This window comes from Pan troglodytes, chromosome 16 (genome assembly GCF_028858775.2).
Source record: "Pan troglodytes isolate AG18354 chromosome 16, NHGRI_mPanTro3-v2.0_pri, whole genome shotgun sequence".
In the NCBI taxonomy this organism is placed as follows: Eukaryota; Metazoa; Chordata; class Mammalia; order Primates; family Hominidae; genus Pan; species Pan troglodytes.
In genome coordinates this window covers 87,938,919-87,965,234 of record NC_072414.2, presented here as the reverse complement: position 1 = coordinate 87,965,234, position 26,316 = coordinate 87,938,919, and the positions used below count along the sequence as shown (strand labels likewise).

The 26,316-nt window shown below is 40.4% G+C and overlaps 1 protein-coding gene across 13 annotated transcripts in view; it reads left to right on the top strand.

The window, feature by feature from the left end:
* The window catches only part of LOC104002446 (uncharacterized), a 246,214-nt gene that overhangs the window by 173,882 nt on the left and 46,016 nt on the right, over positions 1-26,316 (top strand). For 8 of the 13 annotated variants that reach the window (XR_010151527.1, XM_063794371.1, XM_063794373.1 and 5 more), the window contains one exon: positions 21,099-25,966. Coding sequence is in view for 9 of the 13 variants with exons in the window: in XM_063794371.1 (XP_063650441.1) it covers positions 21,099-21,102 (4 nt within the window). In the remaining 4 variants the exon portion in view is untranslated. The other 5 variants (XM_063794370.1, XM_063794368.1, XM_063794374.1 and 2 more) reach the window with 5 other exon arrangements.

Here is a 26,316-nt window from a genome sequence, read left to right as displayed (position 1 = left end):
TTTCCAGACAGGGTCTCACTCTGACTCCTAGGCTGGAGTGCATCATGGGGCTCTGCAGCCTCAACCTCCCAGGACCAAGCGGTTCTCCCACCACAGCCCCTCGAGTAGCTGGGACCACAAATATTCATCACCCCACCTGGCTAACTTTTTCGTTTTTATTTTTTGTAGAGACAAGTTCTCCCTATGTTGCCTAGGTGAGTCTTGAACTCTTAGGCTGTAGTAATCCTCTGGCCTTGGGCTCCCAAAGTGCTGAGATTACAGGTGTGAGCCACTGCACCTGGCAGTTGAAGATTATATGCGGATCACCTAGGTCAGGAGTTGGAGACCAGCCTGACCAACATGGTGAAACCCCAGGGGCTCTACTAAAAATACAAAAAAAAAAAAAAAAAAAAAGCTGGCCGTGGTGGTGGGCACCTGTAATCCCCCCTTCTCGGGGGTCTGAGGCAGGAGAATCACTTGAACCTGGGAGGCAGAGGTTGCAGTGAGCCAAGATCACACCACTGCACTCCAGCCTGGGCGACAAGAGCGAGACTCCGTCTCAAAAACAAAACAAAACAAACAAACAAACAAAAAACAGAAAAAAAGATGGTTATAATGGGACCATATTTTTACCATACCATTTATATGTTTAGGTATGTTTAGATACACAAATACCATGGTGTGACCATTGTCTACATCATTCAGTACAGAAATATTTGTACAGATCTGTAATCTGCACAAATCTGTACAAATATTAGCCTATACAGATTTGTAGCCCAGATGCAGTAAGCCATACCGTGTAGCCTAGGTCTATTGTAGGCTATGCCATCTAGGTTTGTATAACTACAATTTTTTTTTTTTTTTTTTTTGAGATGGAGTTTTGCTCTTGTTGCCCCCAGGCTGGAGTGCAATGGCATGATCTCGCCTCACCACAACCTCTGCCTCACAGGTTCAAACAATTCTCCTGTCTCAGCCTCCTGAGTAGCTGGGATTATAGGCACGTGCCACCACGCCTGACTAATTTTGTATTTTTAGTAGAGACGGGGTTTCTCCATGTTGAGGCTGGTCTCGAACTTCTGACCTCAGGTGATCCGCCTGCCTCGGCCTCGCAAAGTGCTGGGATTACAGGCATGAGCCACCACGCCTGGCCGTATAACTACACTTTTTGATGTTCACACAATGACAACAAAATCACATAACATTTCATGTCTCAGAATGTTTCGCAATCATTAAGTGACTCATGATTGCACTTAATCTCTCTGGTCTGTAAAATAAAGACAACCAGAAGACCTACTCCAAAGGATTGTTGGGGTGATAATATAATGCTTAAAATTAATACTATAAAATAATGTAATACAAAATATTTATGATATTTATAAATACAGACATAAAAATATAGTTTTACTTATGATAATATTTCTTTTTTTCTTTTTTTGAGACAGAGTCTTGCTGTTACCCTGGCTGGAGTGCAGAGGAGCGATCTTGGCTCACTGCAACCCCTGCCTCCTGGGCTCAAGTGATTCTCCTGCCTCAGCCTGCCCGGGTAGCTGGGATTACAGGAGCCCACCACCATGTCCAGCTAATAGTTTTTGTGTTTTTAGTAGAGACAGGTCTTCACCTTGTTGGCCAGGCTGGTCTTGAACTCCTGACCTCAAGTGATCCTCCCACCTCGACCTCCCCAAGTGCTAGTATTACAGGCATACTGTGCCTGTACTACTTATTATGTGCCCGGCCTACTTATTATGATACTTCTAAGTGTGATAAAGCACTTATACGTCTAGCACACGACAAATCCTCAATAAATGTAATGTATGAATGTGGCAGATTAAGAGAAAAAGCCAATGAAATAAAGCTGCAATACTTGCATTTAGAAAATACTATAGGAATAGGACAGAAGGCTTGGCTGACTGAAAGGAGGAATATATTAAAGGAAATGTCTTAAGAGTAGGTGACATTTGAATTGGCTAGTGAAAGAGAGAGAGAATAGCTTGCTAGGGGAAGTATGAAGAGCAACGTTTTGGACCGTGAAAGGGAAGGAACCAACTGCTTTCTTCCTTCATTCCTCCCACTGAAGTGTTTTTCTCAGTTTGTCTTAAATCTCATTCTATGGGTTCTTCAAACAATTTGCCCATTTTTGTGTTTACCTGAGTATCAGATCTGTCATGTAGATTTTCTTTATGGAGACTCACACATTTAAAAAAGACTCTCCTAAACATCACTGTTTATTAATTAGTATTAGTATAGTTAATCATTTTATACCTTAGGCTTACAATATAATGATTTTAAGGTTTTACTCATCCAAAATCAACTTGTCCAGCCTCCCTTACTATTAACTCACTCTTTGTATTTAATTTATTATTCTGTTTTCTATTTCTTTGGACTGAGTGGGCATGGGAGATAGAATGGGAGAGGAAGCACGTAATTAGAAAATATTGTACAAAGCTGCTGGCTATTTTATGTAGAAAATGAAATTTGAGACCTCAGGATGCAAAATTAATATGTAAGAATTTCATCACTTTGTTAGAAGATGCAATCGGAGTTCATCCAATATACTGTCAGAGACTTGGTGGATATTTGTCAATTTTGTTTGTTATTCAGGAGGAATACCTGGGTTTTCTCTGAGGAGTCATCCCTGCTTGGTCTCGGTCTACATGGTTTATGTGGTGCTTTGCCAAGTCCACTCCCTATCCACCTTCCAGTCGTAAGCAGGGGGAATAGCTCAAGCTCAGCCACTCAGGCTTTCCTTCCGGGAAGCTGAATTCCGAGTGGTGAGACACAAAAGTGGGAATATGCTTGGAACAGATTCTTCCTGTGAGCAGAACCTTGAAGAGGCTGTTTATTCATTCCTGCTACCTGGAGCCCTGAAGCTATCTTGTTCCCATCTTTGTTCTGTCATGATCTGAGCGTCCAGCTTTTGGTTTCTCTGAGCCGCTCCATATCCTTCCAATCATTTTCCTCTTTTGCTTCATTTAGTCAGAGTTTAACTGATAGTCTAAGTGATAGAATAAAAATGTGAACACAGAAAAAAATATCACTAGATGACAGCTGGGATTACTAGACAGCATTTTCTCACTGGACATGTATTTTGAAAGCACATACCAGCACCAGGCACTGTTCTAGGCACTTGAGTCAGTGACAAACAAAACAAAATATTGAGAACAATAGACGTGGCTGGGCACAGATTCACAGGCTAATGCCTGTAATCGCAGCATGTTGGGAGGCCAAGGCGGGGGATCGCTTGAGCCCAGGAGTTTGAGAACAATAGATGTTCTAACAAATATTTGTTGTTGGGCTTTCAGGAGCTAAATGAATGGGCTAATGACATTTGTTCAACCTTAAGATAATTTTTATATGACCCTCTGTGAGAGGTTCTAATAATTCTTTTTTTAACAAACGAATAAGAATATTAACAACAATCTAGGTAAATATTTCGAAAGAGTTCTTCCTTTGGAAAAGGAAGCCGAGTGTTGATTTAAATTTCTCAATGATCAAAGTGTTAAAGTAATATGTTTTGAATAGAGCCATCTATAAAACATACCCATATAAACAACAAAACTTGTAAATGTGTAATGGGCAAAAGTAATAAAACTATTGAAATAATGCATTTTCCTCATACCAACTCTATCCATTAATTTTTTACAGTTTTCTACCATGTAACATTACCCTTCATAAAAATTATATTTTAAAATGAGATGGGGTTGGTAAAAGAAACAAGGGGTAATAATGGAAGGAGGATTGCAAAGCTGTGCTCTGCCAGATGAGGGAGAAGGGAAAATAGAATTCATTTGGGCTTTCTGTGAGCCAGAGGCCATGGTCTGTAGCCTTTAAAGGGATGAGCAATGCTCAGAGCCAAGGATTTTTATATCTTTATTTTGATTATTTGTTTCTTTTCTCTAAAGAAATCAAGCACAAGCTATTTAAAATAATGAAAGTCACTTCAATATAATACTTTATAAGCAAAGTTGTGAATCTCTCATCTATTAAACATTTAAAAATTCTTCATGCATTCTTGGATGGGTTGTATAAAATCTAAATGTAATATGATGGTATTCTTGCATGAGGCAACTTGGTGCAGTCAGAGGGACATAGATTTGGATTCAGACGGATCTGAGTTCTAATCCTGACTCTGCTATATTCAAGTTATTTGACCTCTATGTAACTATTTCTTTACCTGAAAAGTAGAGAATATAACTCCTAGCAAGTAGTGGGTACTCAAGATAAGATGGTTTTCTGGCCAGGTGTGGTGGCTCATGCCTGTAATCCTAGCACTTTGGGAGGCTGAGGTGGGTGGATCACCTGAGGTCAAGAGTTCAAGACCGGCCTGGCCAACATGGTGAAACCCCATCTCTATTAAAAATACAAAATTAGCCAGGTGTGGTGGCAGGCACCTGTAATGTCAGCTACTCGGGAGGCTGAGGCAGGAGAATTGCTTGAACCCGGGAGGTGGAGATTGCAGTGAGCCAAGCTCATCACGCCATTGCACTCCAGTCTGGGTGACAGAGCAAGACTCCATTAAAAAAAAAAAAAAAAAAAAAAAGATGATTTTCTTCCACTGCCTTCATCCTTCATTCTGATAATAGTTCAAATTACGAAAGATTAGCTTATTTGCAACTAGAGGCCATTACAGTATTATTAAGAGACCCACTCAAAATGCTTAATATCCTTTGATATTATGTGTCAACTAAGTAAAAATGTACATGCTTGCAATTCCTAAAAATGAAATAAATAAAAGGTTGAAATTTTTACACTTACATTAAAATGAGAATCCATACAATCCATACTGTAGCATAATTTTGGAAAATGGAATTATCTGGGATATGAATGCTTTATTTCTCCATTTATTCAACAAACCCCGAGCACCTGTTAAACTCTTGGTCCCATGATAGGCATTTAGAATACAAAGATAAATAAAACATGATTCTGAATTTCAAAAAGTTACTTCACCCTCTTCCATGGTGAAGACCACAAGCAGAGAATTAAACGCAGAAATGAAGGATGGAGTGCCTTTTGGGAACAATGGGGAGGGCCACCTCATTGGTGAGTGTGGGGTGTCAGGGGACACGGGAGTTTTCCAGCAGAGGTGGTGGTGAAGGTATGTATGTCAAGCCTTAGGGAATGAGTTGAAGTTATCTAGGTGGATTAGGTGGGGGAGACTAGAGTAAGAGGGCATTCCAGAGAGTGAAGCAGGAAAATCAGAGGGAGATGAACCCACATGGTATGTGTACGTGTGTGTGAGGTGTGTGTGTGTGTGTGTGTGCGTGGGGGGGTGGTAAGAAAGTCCCAGCAATCAATGTTATGCTGCACAGAGCTAGAGGTAGGGGCTAATGAGAGTGATGCTATTGGAGAGGCAGGCAGGGGCCAGATCATGGGTGTTTTCTTTCCCAGGCCAAATTGCTTAAGCTTTATGCAGAAGGACAAACGATGGCTTGGGCACAGCTGAAATACCTCTGCTCAAACCTGTGTGAAGAATAACAATTAGGGTGGTAAAGCCCATTAGGAAATGGGTAATGTAGTCTGTGGTCCAGGGCCAGGCTGTAAGGGCTTGAAGGAGGTCAGGTTCACTGGGACACAGAACAGTGGGAGGGCTGGGTGGTTGGTGGCAGATAGGGGTGAGCTCAGGTGCAGAAGGAAGAGAGAGAATCCAGGCTGACTCTCAGCTCTGGAGTGTGGTACCTGACGTGGTGCCACCATCCAAGATAGGGAATACATGGACATGAATGAGGGTTATGGTCCAAGTTTAGGCATTCAGTGAAATCAAACTGTGAGTATCTTAAGAACTGGGCTGACTGTGGGTTTTTGAACACCTTGGTGAAATTTTCTTAAAGGGAGCTGCATTGACCACTTCTCCTGGTGCATGCAGAAGGCCTACTATGGAGTGACCATGGTGATGATAAGACAAAAATAAGCTTTCACTCTGCTCCTTAGTAGCTCTGGGATAGTGGGCAAGTCACTTTAGCACTCCAGATTTCCGGTCCCTCATTGAGAGAATAAGTAGATTTGACAAATAACCTCTAGTTAAACAACTAGTCTTATTTGATTCACTAAAACCATGTAATGCGGTTCTCCTTCCCCATTCGTTGGTTAACAGTAAACACCCCCCACCCCCCAACACACTGTGCAAAAGTTTCCGTCTCCCAAATGTATGAGGCATTTGATATTTGATGTCGTAAACGGGTTTTTCTTAACTCTTATGAATATTCTTAGCTCCTTCTCGTCAGGAATCGCTTGCAGCTCTTAGATGACGTGAATCACCTCCAAAGCATTTATTTTCCAACATTCAAATGCATTTTTTGAAAACGAACATCAGCTGTTAACCAGAGCTTTGCCAGGTGCAGCAGAAACCCTCTTCCACAAGGCTTTACCTCCCTTCCCTACTCAGTAAACTGCCCTATCCAAACAGGGGGCCACTTCTGGGGCAGTAGCTTCTGACATGAAAGAATGCATTCAAGTAAAACAATGTGTTTTTCAAATTAGCACACATAACAAAAAAATATGTATTTACTTAGTACGCCTTAATGGCTTTCGAAGAGCCATTAGGCTCAACTGAGTGAATATTCCGTGTATTACCAAAATATGCACAATGTATCCCCAAACAGCCATTTTACCTGTAAATATAACAAGACAAGCTCATTTCTCTTTGAATTTTCCTTTGCTCCTTTCTAAGTAATTTTCTTAGTCCATTTGAGAGCAAAGGGAGACATTTTTTCAAGGTTTGGTTGTTTGCTTGCTTCATTCCAAAGTTCAGGGAATAACTGAGAGGTGTGTTCATCTACTGTTGAGTGGCCTAAACAAGGGAGCATTCTATCTGGTTAAGACCTGCTAAAGTTTCCTTATTAACGGAGACACCAGCAAAGAGTAAGTAGCCTAAGGAGATTAATGTAAAATGTCTGCAGGATAGAAAAATTGCTTTAGAAACAAAATAATATACCCTCTACCCCCCATGAATTAGTACTTGAGGCACTTTAATTGGACAAACTCAGTGTTTAGATCAGGAGTCTGTCCAATTGCTATCTGTGACCAGAGGAAGCAGAAGCAAAGGGGTTAATAGTTGCTGACAATTTTTTTTTAACAAGCAGTTTTATTGCAGAAATGGGAGTTGAACGGGAACATTCACAATCAGAATGAAAGGGCAGGCAGGCAGATCTGGAAAACTCACCATTGTATGTGAAAAGGAAAGTTTTCGTGGATTTTAGAGAGGCCAAAGAAAAGGGCTTATTTTATATTTGAGAATATAGTTTAATTTAGATTTTTAAGGACCAGTCACCCAACATTGGAAATCCATATATAATTCTCTGGAGAAATGCAGCAATGCCTCCATTTGATCATGGTAAGGAAAGCATTCATATCTGACAATACCTTATGCAATGCTTATAAGACATATGTCTCTTGGTGGTTTCATGAGAAGTATGTGCAATTTAATGTGTTGACCTTTATTTCTAAAGAATGATGTTGTTTACCTACTATCTTAGAGATTATTGTTCCACCTTGAACAGTGAAGGTGAAAGGGTACCAATCAGCCAGTGTGTATCTTCTGACAATTTCCAGATTTTTATCTAGAGACATCCGGCAGCAGAGAATCATTCATGACTGGCATGTTATAGTAAAAAGAACACTGCACTTGGGAGTTAAAAGATAGAATTCAAAGTCTCAGCTGGCACCTGTAATCCCAGCTACTTGGGAGGCTGAGGCACAAGAATCACTTGAACCTGGGAGGTAGAGGTTGCAGTGAGCCGAGATCACGCCACTGCACCCCAGCCTGGGAGACAGAGCAAGACTCTGTCTCAAAAAAAAAAAAATTACATGGCCATTGGGAAATAGTTTCTTCCAATAGTTCGCAAACATTACTGTACAACGAAACCGTCTGTTGAGCGTTATATATGCACATATACACCTGGACCATCCTCCTGAAATTCTAGCTCAGTAGGTCAGAGATTGGTCTCTATATTGTTTAAAAGCAGCGGGGTCAATAACTACTAATACATCCAACACACTTGAGTGTCCTCATTTGTAAAATGGAAACAACATTTTCTATTCAGCGTAGAGGATTGTTGCAAAGACTAAATACAATGATACATTTAAGACACTAGTGCAATGCTTAGAAGAGGGTCCCTTATTTTTCTTCCAATGGGCCATGGTTGTTCTAGTTCAGAGCTCCTCAAAGTGAATTCTAAGGAGCAATAACCCCACGAGATGGTCTATGGAAAAACTGTGTACCATCAATCATATTTGGCAGCTGCACATTACATTCCCTTCCAGACTGTTAATGGGACCATTAGCACCTTAAAGTTTCTGAAATAACCTGACAAAAAGGAACTGGCTAAGTTGGTTGAACTCAGTGTTTCTCAAACTTATTTAACCACCCAATTCTTTCTTCAAGGCAATTATTTATTGATGTTTGATGGAACATGCTTTAGTGAACACTCCTCTTTATGATCTCTAACTAATGTCCTACCTTTCTATAACCTCCCTCAAGGAATTTGCTGCTTGTTTTTTGTCCGACTGAGACCCAGCCTTTCTGATTATCTTGAAGGATATCTGCTCTTTTCTTGAACTGCTAGTTTAAATGGACTCTCATATTGAACATGATTCTGTTTAAGTACTGTAGTTTTTACTTTAACTAAGGTAGTTATGAGGGTAGAACACAAATGATCTAGAAAAAATTAAACCATTAATTTAGAAATAAAATTAATACCTAAATAGTAGAAATTCACAAGTCCATGGTTGTTAAATAAAGGGAAGACAATTACATTTTGAGAGCTCCTACTTTGCCCTTGAAACCAGCAGAATGGGATAAAATTTAGAAATGCAAATTATGCTTTGAGCTATATTAATCTAATAATCTAAAATAGGTGGTAGAAATGGATATAGATGCAGTAAAAAATTTGAGGAGTCTTGAGGATGCACTATTTCTCTTAAGTCAACAATTTAAGAGCTTTTGGGAAGTTGAATATAATCATGTAGACTTTTTGGTGACCTCATTTGCCTGGTCTGTACTCTTAAAGAAAGTAGAATAAATGGCTTCTAATGTGTCCTTCTGGGAATGAAAAGCAAAACGGCAAAGTGTACCTCTGATTGAGGTGTATTTGTAAAAGAATCACCTAGTCATTCAAGCAGAAGAGGACACAGGCATAGACACATGGTCTTGGGATGGATGAATAGACATCATGGGTAGGGATGGAGAGATGATGTGGAAAGTCAGGCTTGTCAGAGTTCACAGTAAGAATTTGCCTCAGATAACTACTCAGAGGAAAAAATATATATATTTTTGCAAGTATCTTGCTTTTACAGGTTTCTGAGATAAAAATCTCAGAAGAACAGCTTTGCTCGTGAGCTTTCCGATATTTCCACTGTGGTCCTGGCCAGAAACACTGTGAGAACACCCTTTCATTTGGTATTTGAGCCCTTCTGCCTCTGTTCCTGGCTGCAGACCAAAGGGAACAAACGCAACTGAACATTTCAGAACCTCAAAATAGTAAACCAAAAACGGTTTGCTCTGCTTTGGGTTTTAAATATGATCGACCCCAAAGCCTTGTTCCAAATGATCTGGGGGATCCATCTCTAATATGGATTACTGGATTTTAGAAACCTTTGGAGGATGGTGTTTTTAAAATAGATAACTAAGAACAAAGAAAACAATCAATCCAAATGGTTGTAGTACAGGTGTCCGACCACCACAGCAGAGACTAGACTTAATAAACATATTTTACGTTCTAGTGTAAAGTAATTAGAAGAAGGGGATTAGAGTTTGGAGTGGGATATCTGGGCTTGAATGTTGACTTGATTCATGACTAGCTGAATGTCTAGGGCATATTTCTGAGTCTAAGTTGTTACCTGTGAGTAAAATTAATAATACAAATGAAAAATAATTATACCCATTTTAATTGGCTCATTATGAGGAGCAAAATTATAAAAATACTTCTAAAATTGGAGTGTCCATGATAATATGAAAGTCAGTAAATCCCAGTGATTAGAAATTTGGACTTTGCAGTGCAACACACTTAGGTTCATATTTCTGCCCCTCTGCTTTCTAGCTCTGTGGCCCTACATGGGTCACTAAAAATCTTTGACAATCAATTTTACCATCTGTGAAATGGGGTTAGTGTTGTTGGGAGAACGAAATCAAATAATGCATATAAAATATTTGGCACACAGTGAATGCTAGGAAAATTGCTGGCTGTTAATACATGTATAAATGATGATCATGGTGATTTTATATACTCATAATTCTAGGTGCCAGTCCAAATACAGACACATGAGAATGTGGATAGATCCTCGAGTTCTCTCTGAACCTTCCTTCCATGAAGTTATATACTGTATAGAATCAGTGGGTGAGTTGATTTAGGAGAGGTGCCAGTATGAGCCTGGAGTAGCTTACTTGGTCAGATCCAAAATATGGGTTTGGCTAAATATAGGGATCTAGGGGAGAAGGTGGAAAACGCTTGCTGGGCCAATGCCAAGTATGAAGCAATGCTGACCTTGGCAATTTTTAGCATCCAATTTTCACCCGTTAAGAGAGGAAGGTTAAAAGGTATAAAGAAATGCAAAGGCCATAATAAAATCATTGTGGAATTAAAACATTAAGCCCATGGGCTCTTAATTATAAAATAGCAATATATTGTTTACAAACTTCTTATATTAGGGACTTAGGGATTTCACAGGATGCTTTTTTTCTTTTCTTTTCTTTTCTTTCTTTTCTTTTCTTTTCTTTTCTTTTCTTTTCTTTTCAGGGACAGCATCACTTTTACTCTGCTGCTCAGGCTGGAGGGCAGCAGCATGACCTTGGCTCACTGCAGCCTCCACCTCCTGGGCTCAAGCAATTCTCCCACCTCAGCCTCCTGAATAGCTGGAGTCTCAATGTGTTGCCCAGGCTGGTCTCAAACTCCTACCTCAACTGATCTTCCCACCTCAGCCTTCCAAAGTGTTGGGATTACAGGCACAAGCCACCGTGTCTGGCCAGGATGCTTGTCTTAGAAACAAAGATTTACTACCAGCAACCTGGCTGGCCCAAAATGTGACTGGCAGCTTATTTTATATTCCCCATACACATTAAATGTAGAAAATTAGTAACTATTAGATTTGATTAAATATTAAAATGTCATATTGTTCAGCCAATGAACAACTTGTTTTCAAGCTGCTCTGGGGGGAATGACTAGCCTGCTACCTTTTTAGGGTGTTAGTTATATGGTATTTTCTCTTCCTCCCTTCATAGTAAAAATCCTTGAAGGCTTACTCTCCTTGAGAACACTTCCTCATGGGTTTTTGAATCTCCAGCTCTTTCCACTCCCAGATACTGAAACCATATTTTTCACAGGCCCCTTTACCTGCCCAAGGGTGAACTTGATTCTTCTCCTTTGCCATTTTGCACCATTGACCATGTTGAAAATCCTTGCACTTGCTGTCTGCTGCACTCTTCTTGTATTTTGTTTCCTTCTGAATTCTGATGAATACTGTTCTGTTGTTTTATGGTGCATGCTCAGGGTTCTGTTCATTATCATCTTCTCTTTGCCTGATCCTTTATCTTTAAGCAAACCCATCCATTCTTGCTACTCCAGTTATCTCCTCTATCCAACGAGCTGGGCCACCATGATTTTTCTCCTAAGCTTGTTATCTTCACCTGGATTTCCTCAAGCTCAGTATATAAAGCCAAAACTCTTCAATTGTCTCTGTAAACCAGCTCTCCTATCCCTTCCCCCTTTGTCTCAGCCATTTGGTTTGTATATGGAAATAAACCTCCTGGTGTTAAAACCTCAAAACTTCACCATTATCTTTGTCTCTACACTCTTGTTTGACCTCTAGATCCAGGAAATGCCCCAGTTTCAGTACAAGGCCTGTCAATTTTATCTCACAATGTTTTTCACACTTATAAGCTAGATAGACCGAAGCAAGGGTCTGTGTGCGCATTCTCTGTGATGCTCATTCTTATGTTCTCAAGATAGTTGCTTGAACTCTAGCTGCAGCTTCTGCATTTCAGGTAGAAAGGAAGAGGATGATCACAGAATCAAAGGGCATCTGCCAACTGAATCTGCCACCCTTTAAGGGGAGCATTCCTGAAAGCAACATGTAATAATCTTTGCTGACATTGAATTGAGCAGGGTAGTGTCGCATGACCACTCTGATCTACAAGGGAGGCAGAGAAATGGAGTTCAAAAGATCGGGACACAGTGCTGTTTCAATAAATGGGAGTTATATTGGAAAGGACGAAAGTGCAAAATGTTTTGGGGTGGGCAATTGACAGTCTCTACACACCTTTTTTCTTAACTTTCCTATGTTTACTCGAAATAAATTTCCACTGACTTTAAATAAAACACTCCTTGTTTTCCACCATCATCATCTAACTTGACATCTTCACTGTCCTTTTGCTTAGATTTTTACAAAGCCAAGTGGACTCTGTGTGCCTGTACTTCACTGCTACCGAGAGGTGAAGTCACCTGGCCTTCTGGGTGGGGTGGAGACTTGGAGAACTTTTCTGTCTAGCTAGAGGATTATAAGCACACCAATCAGCACTCTGTAGAAACGCACCAATCAGCGCTCTGTGTCTAGCTAAAGGTTTGTAAACGCACCAATCAGCACTCTGTAAAATGGACCAATCAGCGATCTGTAAAATGGACCAATCAGCAGGACATGGGCAGGGCCAAAAAAGGGAATAAAAGCTGGCCACCGGCACCAGTAGCGGTAACTCCCTCAGGTCCCCTTCCACGCTGTTGAGTTTTGTTCTTTCGCTCTTTGCAATAAATTTGTTCACTCTTTGGGTCCGCACTGCCTTTATGAGCTGTAACACTCAAACTGCGAAGGTCTGTGGCTTCACTCCTGAAGTCAGTGAGACCATGAACCCACCAGCAGGAAGAAATTGGACACATCTGAAGAAACAAACTCCAGACACACCATCTTTAAGAGCTGTAACACTCACTGCGAAAGTCCGCGACTTCATTCTTGAAGTCAGCGAGACCAAGAACCCACAGGAAGGAATAAATTCCAGACACACTACTACTGTCCCTGTTCATTAATCTATTTGTTCGGCAAGAAAATATTGATAACAGGCACTGTTCCTGTGTACTAGAGATGGACAGAATCATGACTTTTGGCTTCAGGGCCTCATAGTTCGGTTGGAGAGAGCAACATGGCACCAGTTGATTCCAGGGCAACACAATTAGTGACATAACAGAGACAGATGAAAGGGATTGCAGAAGCAGAGAGCGCATCCTGACTAATTCAATCTGCGAATGGTGAAGAAGCCCTTCCAGGGGTGATGCTGTGAGCTGAATTGTGTATTAGTAGGAATTTCTCGGTTCAACACACAGAAAAATAACAAGTTTTCTGTTGTTGTAAACTATTCCTTACTAATTAAAAACAAAGTGGTTATATTCTTGACCTCACTCTGAATTTAATTTTTTAAGAATGTAATCATAAGTGAAGCAACTTTAAATATAGCATTATAGGGCACAGTATTGATAAATGAGAGGAAAACTTTTTCTTAAAGAGTGTACCACTCACTTACCATGCCCTGAAATTAACTGAGAACTCATTTGTCAAGAGAGCACCTACCCTATAGAGAATTCTTCCAATTAACATCAAAAGCGATCATTCTTAACCTCTCATGCATTAAGAAAATCTTGTCTGCACCCAATGTTCTGTTCATAATCAATGAAGCCCCTTATGTATGTTATTGCAAATTTATCACCCTGTATATTACTAAAATGGATGAATTAATAAATGAATCTGCTGTGGGTCCAGAAGCCAGATTTATTTGTTGTCTCCTGGTTCTCATGGGATTTTCCTTTGGTCTCCAAGACATTTCACTCTGCGCTTTCTCATAGTTTGGGATATTTATTGATAGCTACTGACAGTATGAGTTGGTACTCATAGACTCACCATGGGTATATCAGAAAAGTGGTTTTGAGGGGGATTAGTTAAATTCTAAAAATGTCAGCCAAGTCACTCTCAGGCTATGCTGAAAAGGCAGTGCAAGTGTTGTGCTATATCAGTTCTAACAGTATCATATTGCTATAAAAAGCATACATCAAGATAATTAAATGATGCTTAACACTGGTGAGGTCATGGTAAGCTTGACACATTCATAAACATTAGTTAAAGAGTAAAATAGTGCAACATTCCTGGAGGCCAATCTCATGATATGAAATTAGAATAGATTAGGATATATTCTTAGGATCTGAGCCTTCTTTCCACCTGTAAGGATCTAGGCAAGGCTGGGTGTAGAAGGATGGCCATTGAAGTATTACATAAACTGCAGAATACCCATGAGCTAGAACACTATGTACTAATCAAAATTGGTGCTTTCTGATAATTTTGATTACATGGAAAAGTGCCCACTATGTTCAACGAATAAGAAGAAAAACAGTTGTATCAAAGTCTGATCCATATGTAGGGATATATCTATCACATATGCATACACATCTTTCAAATGATTTGCATCAGGATGCTAACAATAGTCTAAGTTTAGGTGATTTGTATTATCATCTTTAAAGTTCTCTAAATTTTATAAATTTCTAATCCATGCATGAGTTTCACAATTAGAAATAAATCGCTGTTTTTTTGTTGTTGTTGTTTTGTTTTTTTTGTTTTTCGGAATGCAGTGGTGCGATTACAGCTCACTGCAGCCTTTACCTCCTGGGCCCGAGTGATACTCCCACCTCAGTCCCATGAGTAGCTGGGACCACAGGTGATATGGTTTGGCCGTGTTCCCACTCAAAATCTCATCTTGAATTGTGGCTCACATAATTCACATTTATTGTGGGAGGGACCTAGTAGGAGGTAGTTGAATCATAGGGGTGGGTATTTCCCATGATGTTCTCATGATAGTGAATAAGTCTCATGAGATCTGATGGTTTTATAAAGGGGAGTTCCTGTGCACATGCTCTCTCTTGTCTGCCGCCATGTAAGATGTGACTTTGCTCCTCTTTTGCCTTCTGCCATGATTATGAGGCCTCCCCAACCATGTGGAACTGTGAGCCAATTAAACCACTTTTCTTTATAAATTGTCTAGCCTTGGGTATATCTTTATTAGCAGCGTGAGAACTAATACAAGAAGTACGTGCCACCACACCTTGCTATTTTTTTATTCGTGTAGAGACGGAGTTTTGCCATGTTCAAGCCCAGGCTGGTCTCGAACTCCTGAGCTCAAGTGATCCTCCCACCTTAGACTCTAAAAGTTCTGGGATCACAGGTGTGAGACACTTTGCCTGACCAGAAATTAATCACCCTTAAGAGGAAAACTAAAAAGGACCATGTAGTAGAAGATGAAGAGATTATTTATAGGTATTTTTTATATGTATACATTCTACATGGCTAATTCTCAGACTCATATACCGTGTGAGGTCAATTTCACTAAGGGGCTCAGCACACACTCTGGCTGGGGAGGGTGCTCCAGGCTTTGAGCCTAACTGCCTGCTATCACTCTCTCCCCTCCCATGCCATTCTCCAGGCTGCCATCAGATTTCTCTTTCCAAAGCATAGCTATTGTCCTGTTGTTCTCTCTCTGGAAACATTGTTAAAACCTGTTATCCTCTCTGGAAACATTGTTAAAACCTTCCCAATTGGGCACAGAATACATTCCCCCCTCCGCTTGGCTCCAGTTCATGTCCTCAGTCTGATATCCCTCACATCTCTCAATCCTCCTGCACTCCAGCACAATAGAGCTACCTTCATGACACTCTTCACCTCCCCCTGCCCACCACTTTACCCTCATTTTTGCTTGTCCTACCCGTTCTTTCAAGCCCTGCTCAAATTCCCAGAGTGACCACTCTGAATTAATCTTTCCCTCCATTATTTCCTCTTTGCACTTTATTGATCTCTTTTATTGCATTAATCAGAATTTTACTTGTATTATGGTTCCTTGTGTCTTTCTGTTCTTATATTGATTTTTAGCTACCCAAATCATATCTTCATTCATAATCTTTATGGAGTTGTTCTCAAACATTAGCACATATCACAATCATCTGAGGGTTCATTAAAACAGATTGCTGGACTCCATCCCTGGTGTTTCTAATTCAATACATCTGGGGTGGGGCACGAGAACTGGCATTTCTAATAAATCCCCAGGTGATGCTGCTGCCGCCCCAGTATGGCAACCACACTTCGAGCACCACTGCTTTTCAAAAATGGGAAACAATGAACTAACATAAATGAACTTGATATAGTACATAGGGAATGGAAGTTCACAGGGCAGGATTTAGAATCAGAGGCTTGGGTTTGAATTCCAGTTCTGCCACTTAATGCTTCAACAAGTTATTTAATCCCTCTGAATCTTCATTTTCTTGCCACAAAAATTGGGATATTATTACAGTAAGTCCTCAATGTCACCCATAGGTTCTTGGAAACCGTGAATTTAAGCAAAATGATGCATTAAAAAAACAATCTTACCATGGGCTAATTCACATACTCAAGAGTTAAGGGCCTAGGAAGTACTTCTGGTCACAAAAACATCAAACTTCTAAATAAAAACTAAAACACGGCCAGGCGTGGGGGCTCACACCTGTAATTCCAGCACTTTGGGAGGCCGCGGTGAGCAGATTGCCCAAGCTCAGTAGTTCAAGACCAGCCTAGGCAACACGGTGAAACCCTGTCTCTACTAAAATACAAAAAAAAAAAAAAAAAAAAAAAAAAAAATTAGCCAGGTGTGGCAGCGTGCGCCTGTAGTCCCAGCTACTCAGGAGGCTAAGGCAGGGGAATCACTTGAACCCAGGAGGCGGAGGTTGCAGTGAGCTGAGATTGTGCCATTGCACTCCAGCCTGGGTGACAGAGCGAGACTCCATCTCAAAAACAAAACAACAAAAAACAAAAAACCCTAAAACACTTCTAATATTAAACATTGAAATAAATGCAATTACACATATATTTAAGAAAGATTAATAAACACAAATAAGCTCATTATTTAAACGCTTTTTCCAATTCAGGGTTAGGAGTGATCAGAGCCCATCCCAGCAGCTCAGGACATAAGGTTGGAACCAGCCCTGGGCAGGATGTCATCCCATTGCAGGGGGCACTTATACCCACCCACGCTTACATTCCCTCACACTGGTGAGAGGTGAAGCCGGCTGGGCTTCTGGGTCGGGTGGGGACTTGGAGAACTTTTCGGTCTAGCTAAAGGATTGTAAACACACCAATCAGCACTCTGTGTCTAGCTAAAGGTTTGTAAACAGCACCAATTAGCACTCTGTAAAAACGCACCAATCAGCGCTCTGTGTCTAGCTAAAGGTTTGTAAAGACACCAGTCAGCCCTCAGTAAAAATGGACCAATCAGCACTCTGTAAAATGGACAACTCAACATGTGGGCGGGGCCAAATAAGGAAATAAAAGGTGGACACCCCAGCCAGCAGCAGCAACCTGCTTTGGATCCGTTTCCACGCTGTAGAAGCTTTGGTCTTTCTCTGTTGGCAGTAAATCTTGCTGCTCCTCACTTTTGGGGTTAGTACTACGTTTATGAGCTGTAAAACTCACCGGGAAGGTCTACAGCTTCACTCCTGAAGCCAGTGAGACCATTAACCCACCAGGAGGAACGAGCAACTCCGACCGCGCCACCTTTAAGAGCCGTAACACTCACCGCGAAGGTCTGCGGCTTCACTCCAGAAGTCAGCGAGACCACGAATCCTGCGAGAGGAACGAACAACTCCAGACGCGCCACCTTTAAGAGCTGTAACACTCACTGCGAAGGTCTGTGGCTTCACTCTTGAAGTCAGAAAGACCACGAACCCACCAGAAGGAAGAAACTCCGGACACATCTGAACATCTGAAGGAACAGACTCCGGACACGCCATCTTTAAGAACTGTAACACTCACTGCGAGGGTCTGCGGCTTCATTCCTGACGTCAGCGAGACCAAGAACCCACCGGAAGGAACCAGTTCCAGACATACTGGGACCGTGTGGATACGTCGGTAAACCTGACATGCACATCTTTAGGAGATACCTGGAGAAAACCCATGCAGATTGTGGGTTTATCCCCAGCTGGGGATAGTTTTTTTTTCCCCATCAATATTGTAAAGAAAACTGAATGAATTAGTTATTCGAGAACCAGCTGTACCTCTTACATAGGGTTGTCCCGAGGGCTAGGAGAGATCATGTTTGTAAAGTGCCCAATAAGCAGTGGCTACTATTGTTACTAACTTGCTTATTCTGTGCAGTAACTTTATAAGATAAATTTTGCCATAGTTTTATAGATGAAGAGACTGAGGCAAATGGAGGTCCCTTAATTTACCAGAAGTCTTCTACCTTAAGAAAGACAAGACTCGGATTCTAATTTAAGTCATTTTGATACATTCTACTCTCCCCACCACAGCATATTAAATGTAATGCACACTCAAAAATATTGGATTTTTTTTTTTTTTTTTTTGAGACAGAGTTTCGCACTTTTTGCCCAGGCTGGAGTGCAATAGCACGATCTTGGCTCCACCTCTTGGGTTCAAATGATTCTCCTGCCTCAGCCTTCTGAGTAGCTGGGATTACAGGCATGCATCACCACGCCTGGCTAATTTTGTATTTTTAGTAGAGATGGGGTTTCTCCATGTTGGTCAGGCTGGTCTCGAACTCCTGACTTCAGGTGATCCTCCCACCTAGGCCTCCCAGAGTGTTGGGATTATAGGTGTGAGCCACTGCGCCTGGCCTGGATTTCTCTATTTGTTTATGCGAAATCCTCTACTGGCATTACCATCTCTCAAAACATTTTCCTGGACTTTTAACTAAAGATTATTTCCATTGTAATGGGCACAAGTGCAATTTCCCTTTCATTTTAAGAGACTGTGAGAAGTAACAAATCAGGTAAGTAAAATTATTAAAGAAGGAACTAGCACTTAAAAAATATAATTTATAAAACCAAGTTGCCTAAGAGAAGCGTCAGCTTACAAGAGTTTGTTACTTCATGGCATTAATAGTTTCAGGAACATTATAATACATAGTTTAATTTTCTTTGCTGTTTGTCGTGTTTGGGGGGTGGAGGTACTTTTTTCTTATAGATTTTATGATAAATAACTTGGTTTTAATAGCACTTTTGAATTTGCTAGACACTAAAACAAAGACCATTTTATAAATTGAAAATTCACTTGTGTGAACACTAAATGCTGGGATTTGATTTCTTTGTTTCTATAGAAACAAAAGAAAGTTGAGATTAAAATAAGCTAAAATGGAATTACATTTTATGAAACAGTAAAGAAGCTTATTTTACTTGTTTCCATTGTAGTGTGGTGAAATAAAATTTTTATTTAAAACCCAAGCTGTCTGTGGGCCCTTCTGCCTTCTGAGAAGAAGTTCCCTTGGAACAGGGAGTGGCAAGATTTATATATTGAAAAAAAAAAGCCAGTCTCTTTGCTGTTTCATTCCAATTTGAGAAATCGCTGGTGATGGTTTGGAGGGGATAGGGGAAGATGAAGAGTGTTTTCAATGTGAAAACTTAAGCCAGTGCTCTCTATATTGTTCAAATAGTGAGAGCAGGTTTAGCAGAGACAGTAATGTTAACGTCTTTGGGTCCGTAATAACAGCCCAGTAGGATAATAGGTCAAAGAACCGACATTCTCTGTGATAACAGGAAGGAAGGAGATCCAGACCATCCTGACTAACATGGCGAAACCCCGTCTCCACTAAAAATACAAAAATTAGCCTGGTGTGGTGGCATGCACCTGTAATCCCAGCTACTTGGGAGGCTGAGGCAGGAGAATCCTTTGAACCTGGGAGGCGGAGGTTGCAGTGAGCCGAGATCGTGCCATTGCACTCCAGCCTGGGCAACAAGAGCAAAACAGCATCTCAAAAAACAAAAAAACAGAAAAACAAAAAACACAAAAACAAAAACCACTAGGCATGAAGACAGTTGCAAAGGTGAGGCCTGGAAAGAGGGTCTCATGAGTATTCGTGGATCCATTTGTTTCTGAGGCCCAGTTGCTTTCCTGTAGTTGGATAACTATTTTGAGAATGAAGAAAAATTCTTTCCAATCCATTCCCATTTTGTCAATTTAGTTCAAGATAGGGTTGCTCCTATTTTGAGAGAATTGTTCTTCACTGTGCCACATGTAATCCTCTACCTGGAGTGGCACTCCCTCTCTTGACTTCTTACTGACTCCGTGATCCTGTGCAGGGAGGGCGCAGCGTGTATTCTCATGCTTGCATTTACATGGGCTCTGATTTTTTTTCTTTTTTTCTACATATGTGGCATGGATAATTTGACAGAGAATCTAATATTTTTACAATAAGATAATATTGAATCTATCTTTAATCTGAATCTTTGCTCAATAAGAACATATGAGAGTTGCAAAAAAAAAAAAATGTTAAGATGGAAGACCTAAATCCACCTTGAAGCATAAACAGTGGTGTTACTTTAAGAAAAGCACGTGGCAGCCCTAGTAACGTCTATAATAGTATAGAAAAGCACCTCCACGTCTCATTCTTTTAGACAATATGGTCCAGTGGGAAAAGTTTTGGCTCTAAAGAATACTATTCTCTAGCTTCGTGATATGTGCATTCCACTGTTCTTGATCTCAATCGGAGGATCTGCATAATGGAATTCATAATTTTGTTCTATCAAACCTGCAAAACAGTACCAGCACCTATAGATAGCATGTTGTAGAAAATGGCAAGAATATGTATAAAAATGGAAATGGATCCTAACTATCTCACCTTACTTGCTCCTAGAGAAGTCCAACAGGTGAGTTGGAATAATTTATTTTTTCTTCCCCAGTCATACAGGCCTAGTTACAATGGATGCACTTTTCTGTTTTGTCCAATAGTAAACAGTCTGAAATGTAACTTAAAATACAGTTTTCCTATAAATTATAAAAAGTTCTGAGAAAAACTCATTTATCTAATGGTCACTGGATATCCAACACTGTGCTGTCGAGAGTTTCCTTAGCTAGAGGTGATCAAATCAGGAAGATAAACCAAGTAGAAGTGAAACCACTTTTGACCAAAACCTGTGTCTAACTGTATATAAGATGTTGATCAGGATGTGTTTGGCAGCCAATAGAAATGTTAATTCAGCTGGTTTAAATGATTAGGACTTTTATTATCTAATATAATAAAGTTTGGAGGTAGGGCGGTAAGTATCTCTGAGTGTGGCTTCTTCAGCAGTTCAATGGCATAATCAAAAATTGAAGACTTTTTTTTCTGCTCTGCTATTCTCAAGGTGATGGTCTTGTTTTCCCAAGCTGCTACAGAGCTTCTGCAGCTCCAAGCATGACCACTATATTTGGCTGCTTAAAAGCATGACAAGGGCAGAAATCATAAAGGCTTTGCCCAGAGGGCCTTGATTGTCCTTGCCTTTTGTCCTTTGGTGAGAACTTCATTGGTGGTGGCTCCAAAAATCAGGAGACTTTCTGTGATGAATTCACCATAAGAACGTGGGACCCAGCCTCCCTTGAAGGACGTAAGTACCCAATATCTGAAGAAAATTGAGGGTTTTTTTTTGTTGTTTGTTTGTTTTTTGAGACGGAGTCTTGCTCTGTCACCCAGGCTGGAGTGCAGTGGCGTGATCTCGGCTCACTGCAACCTCTGTCTCCCAAGTTCAAGCGATTCTCCAGTCTCAGCCTCCCGAGTAGCTGGGATTACAGGCGTGTGCTACCACTCCCAGCTAATTTTTATTTTTAGTAGAGATGGGGGTTTCACCATGTTGGCCAGGCTGGTCTTGAACTCCTGATCTCAGGTGATCCACCCACCTCGGCCTCCCAAAGTGCTGGGATTACGGGTGTCGGCCACCATGCCCAGCCCCTCCTGGCTTTTGTATAATTGCATTTGATTCAGCTATAGGGTCTTGTATGTTATTGTTTATACAAGTCAACTGCTTGGTTCCATTTTTCTTTTCTGTTCTCCATTTGGTTGGTTTTATAATGTACAAATTCACATCCAGATTGTATATATTTTTTCATCTAGTAAATGGATAAACTTATGGTGAGATTTTATTAGACTTTTTTGAAACTTCCAAAAATTTTAAATTGCATTTACTGCTTAAAGGAATAATTTGAGATATAACTCAAATCAAGAAGTACTCTATTTAAGAGAGATTCATATTAAATATTTTTGGTAATGCTTCATAAGGGAAATGTAAAATTCTACTTGATTTAAATAGTATTTGTTACCTTTCAATTTTCTCAGCTGCACTTTCTCAGTTTACACTCTAATCTTTTACCTGGACAATTCCAGTTGCTTCCTAACTGTGCAATGTACACATCCTGTTGCTGACCATGGGAACTCTCTAAAGCACAAATATGATGCTCTCTTCCTGTTTGAACTTTCAATCAAGGTTACTTGCAAAATCAGCTTCATAGTTCTTGGTCTAATGCCTGAGACCCTGGCTGACCTTGCAACTACCTTCCTTTACAGCTTCAAAAGTTGCTACCTCAAAAAAACCCTCCAAGTTTTGGAAAAGTACTTTAAGGATTAACCTATTGTAGGCATGAGGAGTTGTCTGTGGTTCCCCAAACATCCCATGTTCTTTCAAGTTTCCATGCATTTGCACATTCTGATACTACTGTCTGGATTATGATTTTCTACCTATCCTGCCTTATAGGAGAATTTATTTATTTCTCAAAATGCAAATGTTCTCTCCTCAATGAAGACGTGCTAAAACTCATCTTTAGCCCATTTCCAAGTAGCCAGCAGTTAACACTTTTGTAACACTGTGCATGTATTTCTAGTACAGGATCTAGATCTGTACATTGCATGTACCTTTAATATAAACTCTAACCCCCACATTAGATGAGATTTCGTTGTCAGGGCCTAAGGCATGAGAAAGAGAACTGGTTAGCAGGCTGTCAGTAGGAAATAGAAAGCTAAGCAGGGTAGTTCTTCTTTGTGACTTTTGAAGACACTGGACAAGTAAATCTGATGAAGATAGACTTGGGTTCAAACCATGGATTGAGCATCATGCATTTCACTCACATTATCACATTTACAAAATGCCCATATCATATGATGGGTATTTCACTCATATATCTCAGAAAAATCTATTCTATGGTTTGTGGAGGTAATAACTGTTTTAGAAGCAGAATTTTAATGCAAAATTGATAAATTCTTGTATGCAAATTGTAATATTTAAAGAATTTCCACCATTCTCCACACATTACTGGGACTGGATAATTATCTGAAAGGCAGATTCTGGTTTTGAAGGTCTAGACAACAGCGTAGTAGACTTTCTTTTTAGTGCTTACTTTGATTATCATTGGCTATCTAACATTAATGTAAATAAGAATTATAAAAAATGAGAAAACGTGTTTGTTTTATTTTAGGGGTAACTGAAAGTATCTTTTGAAAGGGCAGTTTAAATATTCCCAACCTTTATATTATTAAAATACACTGTGGTGTCTTTCTCTTTATACTCTGAGCTTGTTGGTAGCAAACCCATTTATCTTTGTTGTCTTCCTAACCTATAGTATACTGGCTTGCATTTATTATCCTTCTGATGTGAGTGTTTCTGGATCCCACAAAAACATAGGTTGGGGTAGTTTTGGGAGACAATTAAGCAAATGAAGCACACCTCTTCTGCTGGGCTGCAGTTGGATGATCCCAGCTCATGCATTTGGGGAGCTGGTGTAGTGATACAAATTTTAGAGCCAGAATGCAGGGTTTGAATTCCAGCTCCGTTACTTACCAATATGTGCTACCAGGAAAGTCATGTAACCTCTTTTTGCCCTGATTTTGTCTACCATTAAGTAGGGATAATACCAATTACTATCTCTAAGAATCTTGAGAAGATTACATGTGTTAATACATGTAAGGTGCTTGGAACAATGTCTGACACATCATAAATATCATCGAAGTGTCAGCTCTCACTTTATTGGTTTCAAGTCTTCACAATCAGCCTCCTTTGTCCTAAGGTCATGCTACATTTTGTATAAATGTTTCTTATGGGACAAAATGCTCCTGTCTGTTTAGGAGTGTGGGTGTGAGTGTTTAAAGACACTGATGACTTTTGCCCTATAATGGAAATTCTCTGCACCAAAAGAGCCAGAAGATTGCATTATACGTTTATAAATTCACATCAAGTAAAAACAGAGAGGGAGATGGATCCCAAAGGACATATTATCAGAATCGGGCTCCAGATGGAGAATTTATGTGATTTGATATAAGTTTAAATACAGAGTTGTTTTACTCCAAAGCTTAAGAGGAAGGAATCGTTGTGGTCATTGCTAGTTACATTAATGGAAGGAGTCTTCCCCATTTTTAAAACTTAAGTGATGGTAACTATTGGCAGAATTTGTCATTCATCTCAACCAGGTTTCTAACGCTTACTCTTAAATTCCCTCTTTTAATATTTATTTTTTAAAGTTTTATTATGCATAAAATCTATTTTTTAATAAGTTGAAAAGAATTGGAGTGGGAGGAAATCAGAGCTGTCATGGGAACTGGAGAAAATGGGTGTGGGGAGGGGAATCTGTAGAGCACGGGTGCCAGGTGTCCTGTGGATCTCGGCCACAGCCATCCGCCCATCACCTCTCCTGTATTGTTTCTAATGGAGCAACCTATTCACTTTTTTTTAATCATATGAGAAAAAGGATGCATGGAAATTCCACAATCAGTGTCAATGAGGTCAGACGATAAGCAACTTTAAGTTTAATGAGAAACTTCTACATCAGAGGCTTTATTTAATTTGTTTTGTTATTTTGTCTTACTGTGGCTTCAGAATTTCACCCAGGAAATGTATGGAAGGTTTAACAATACCGTGTTAAATCAGTAGAGCTACATGATCTTTTCAGTGGAAGAGAAAAAATATGATCAGGACTTGGTGGCCCTAAATTAACTTGTTTAAAAACAGGATTCTTAATTTGGTTATGAATTTTCTTACCTCCAGTGATGTGCTGGGAAGCGTTTAACAACTGGCACTTTGGAATAAAGCCCTGATTTATGCTGTTGGCTTATTTCCTTTTGGTGATTTTCCCACCATAGCCAATTTTGACCTACCAGTGTGATGATACCAAATGAAGAGTTAAAAGAGAGGTACACAGTGGGCTCTTGAGAGCCTGTTGAATACGGCGACTACACAACACAACTCTGTTTACATCTCAGAAAAGATTTGAGACAGGCCAACAAAAGAGATTGTCCTGAGAACTGGCATATAGAAAAAGCTCTATGGCTTGCATGGGCAATGATGAGGCACAGCATTCAAACAGGGAAGCTGGATCAATCAACATTGCCTGGCTGCACAGCATTAGATAGCCCAGCCAATATTCACTGTTGCACAATGCTTTTTTTTTTTTTTTTAAACTAAATTAGTGAAGTATACAGACATTCCTGTAGACAGCCACCTGGATATGTCAAAGAAAATACCCAAAAACTGTGCCTCTTTTTTTTTTTTTTTCTTTGAGACAGTCTCTCTCTGTTGCCCAGGCTGGAGCGCAGTGGCACAGTCTTGGCTCACTGCAACCTCTGACTCCCGGTTCAAGCAATTCTCCTACCTCAGCCTCCCAAGTAGCTGGGATTACAGGTGCCCAACCACGCCCTGCTAATTTTTTGTGTTTTTAGTAGAGACGAGGTTTCGCCATGTTGGCCAGGCTGGTTTTGAACTCCTGATCTCAAGTGATCCGCCCGCCTTGGCCTCCCAACGTGCTAAGATTACAGGCGTGAGCCACCGCGCCTGGCAAAAACTGTGCTTTCTTATGGTATATTTTTTTCCCTTTCTTCTGAAACATTTTTAGATTGTTATCTCATTTTACTTCATTTTGCATCAGAAGGTTTTCACATAGGAGTCCGTATTCTTAGGTTTTGTATGCTTTGGAGGAATTCACTCTGTATTCATTCCCTGTGAGGTCCTATATGATGCCGGTTTCCAAGGGAAGAAGCAAAGTCAAGAAACAAGATATCCTCAAGCTACTCTTAGGATCATTGTCTGCATAGATCTGGCACACAGAAATGCAAGGAAACAATTTGTGCAAAGCATTAAAAAAAAAGGGGGGGGACACTGAGAGTATAACAAGTGCTCCTGAGAGAGGACAGACGGAGAGGACGCGTGGGCAGGGATCGCCGCCCTGAGCAGCTGATGTTCGAGCTAAGATCTGAAAGGTGAGCTGGGGCCACAGACTTACTGAGTTGGGGGTGAAATGGGCCACCATCTGGGGTGCAGGAGACAGCTCATGCCTAGCCGAAGGAACACAATGCATTCAAGCTGCTGAAGGAGTGCCAAGCTGGAGCTCAGGGGAGTCTCCTACAGGATGAGATGGGATGGGGCGTGCGGGGGGCAAGACCTAGGGGATGAGATTTTGTGCTTGGGTCCTTGGATGGGAAATGGGGAGGCAGAAGAATGGGTGGTGAGATGAAGTTTTATCACCAAGGAAGAGGGAAATATTCATGAGGTGTTTACATCAGGGATTTTTATTAAATATAGCAAGTGGTATTGACCTGGAACTCGGTGA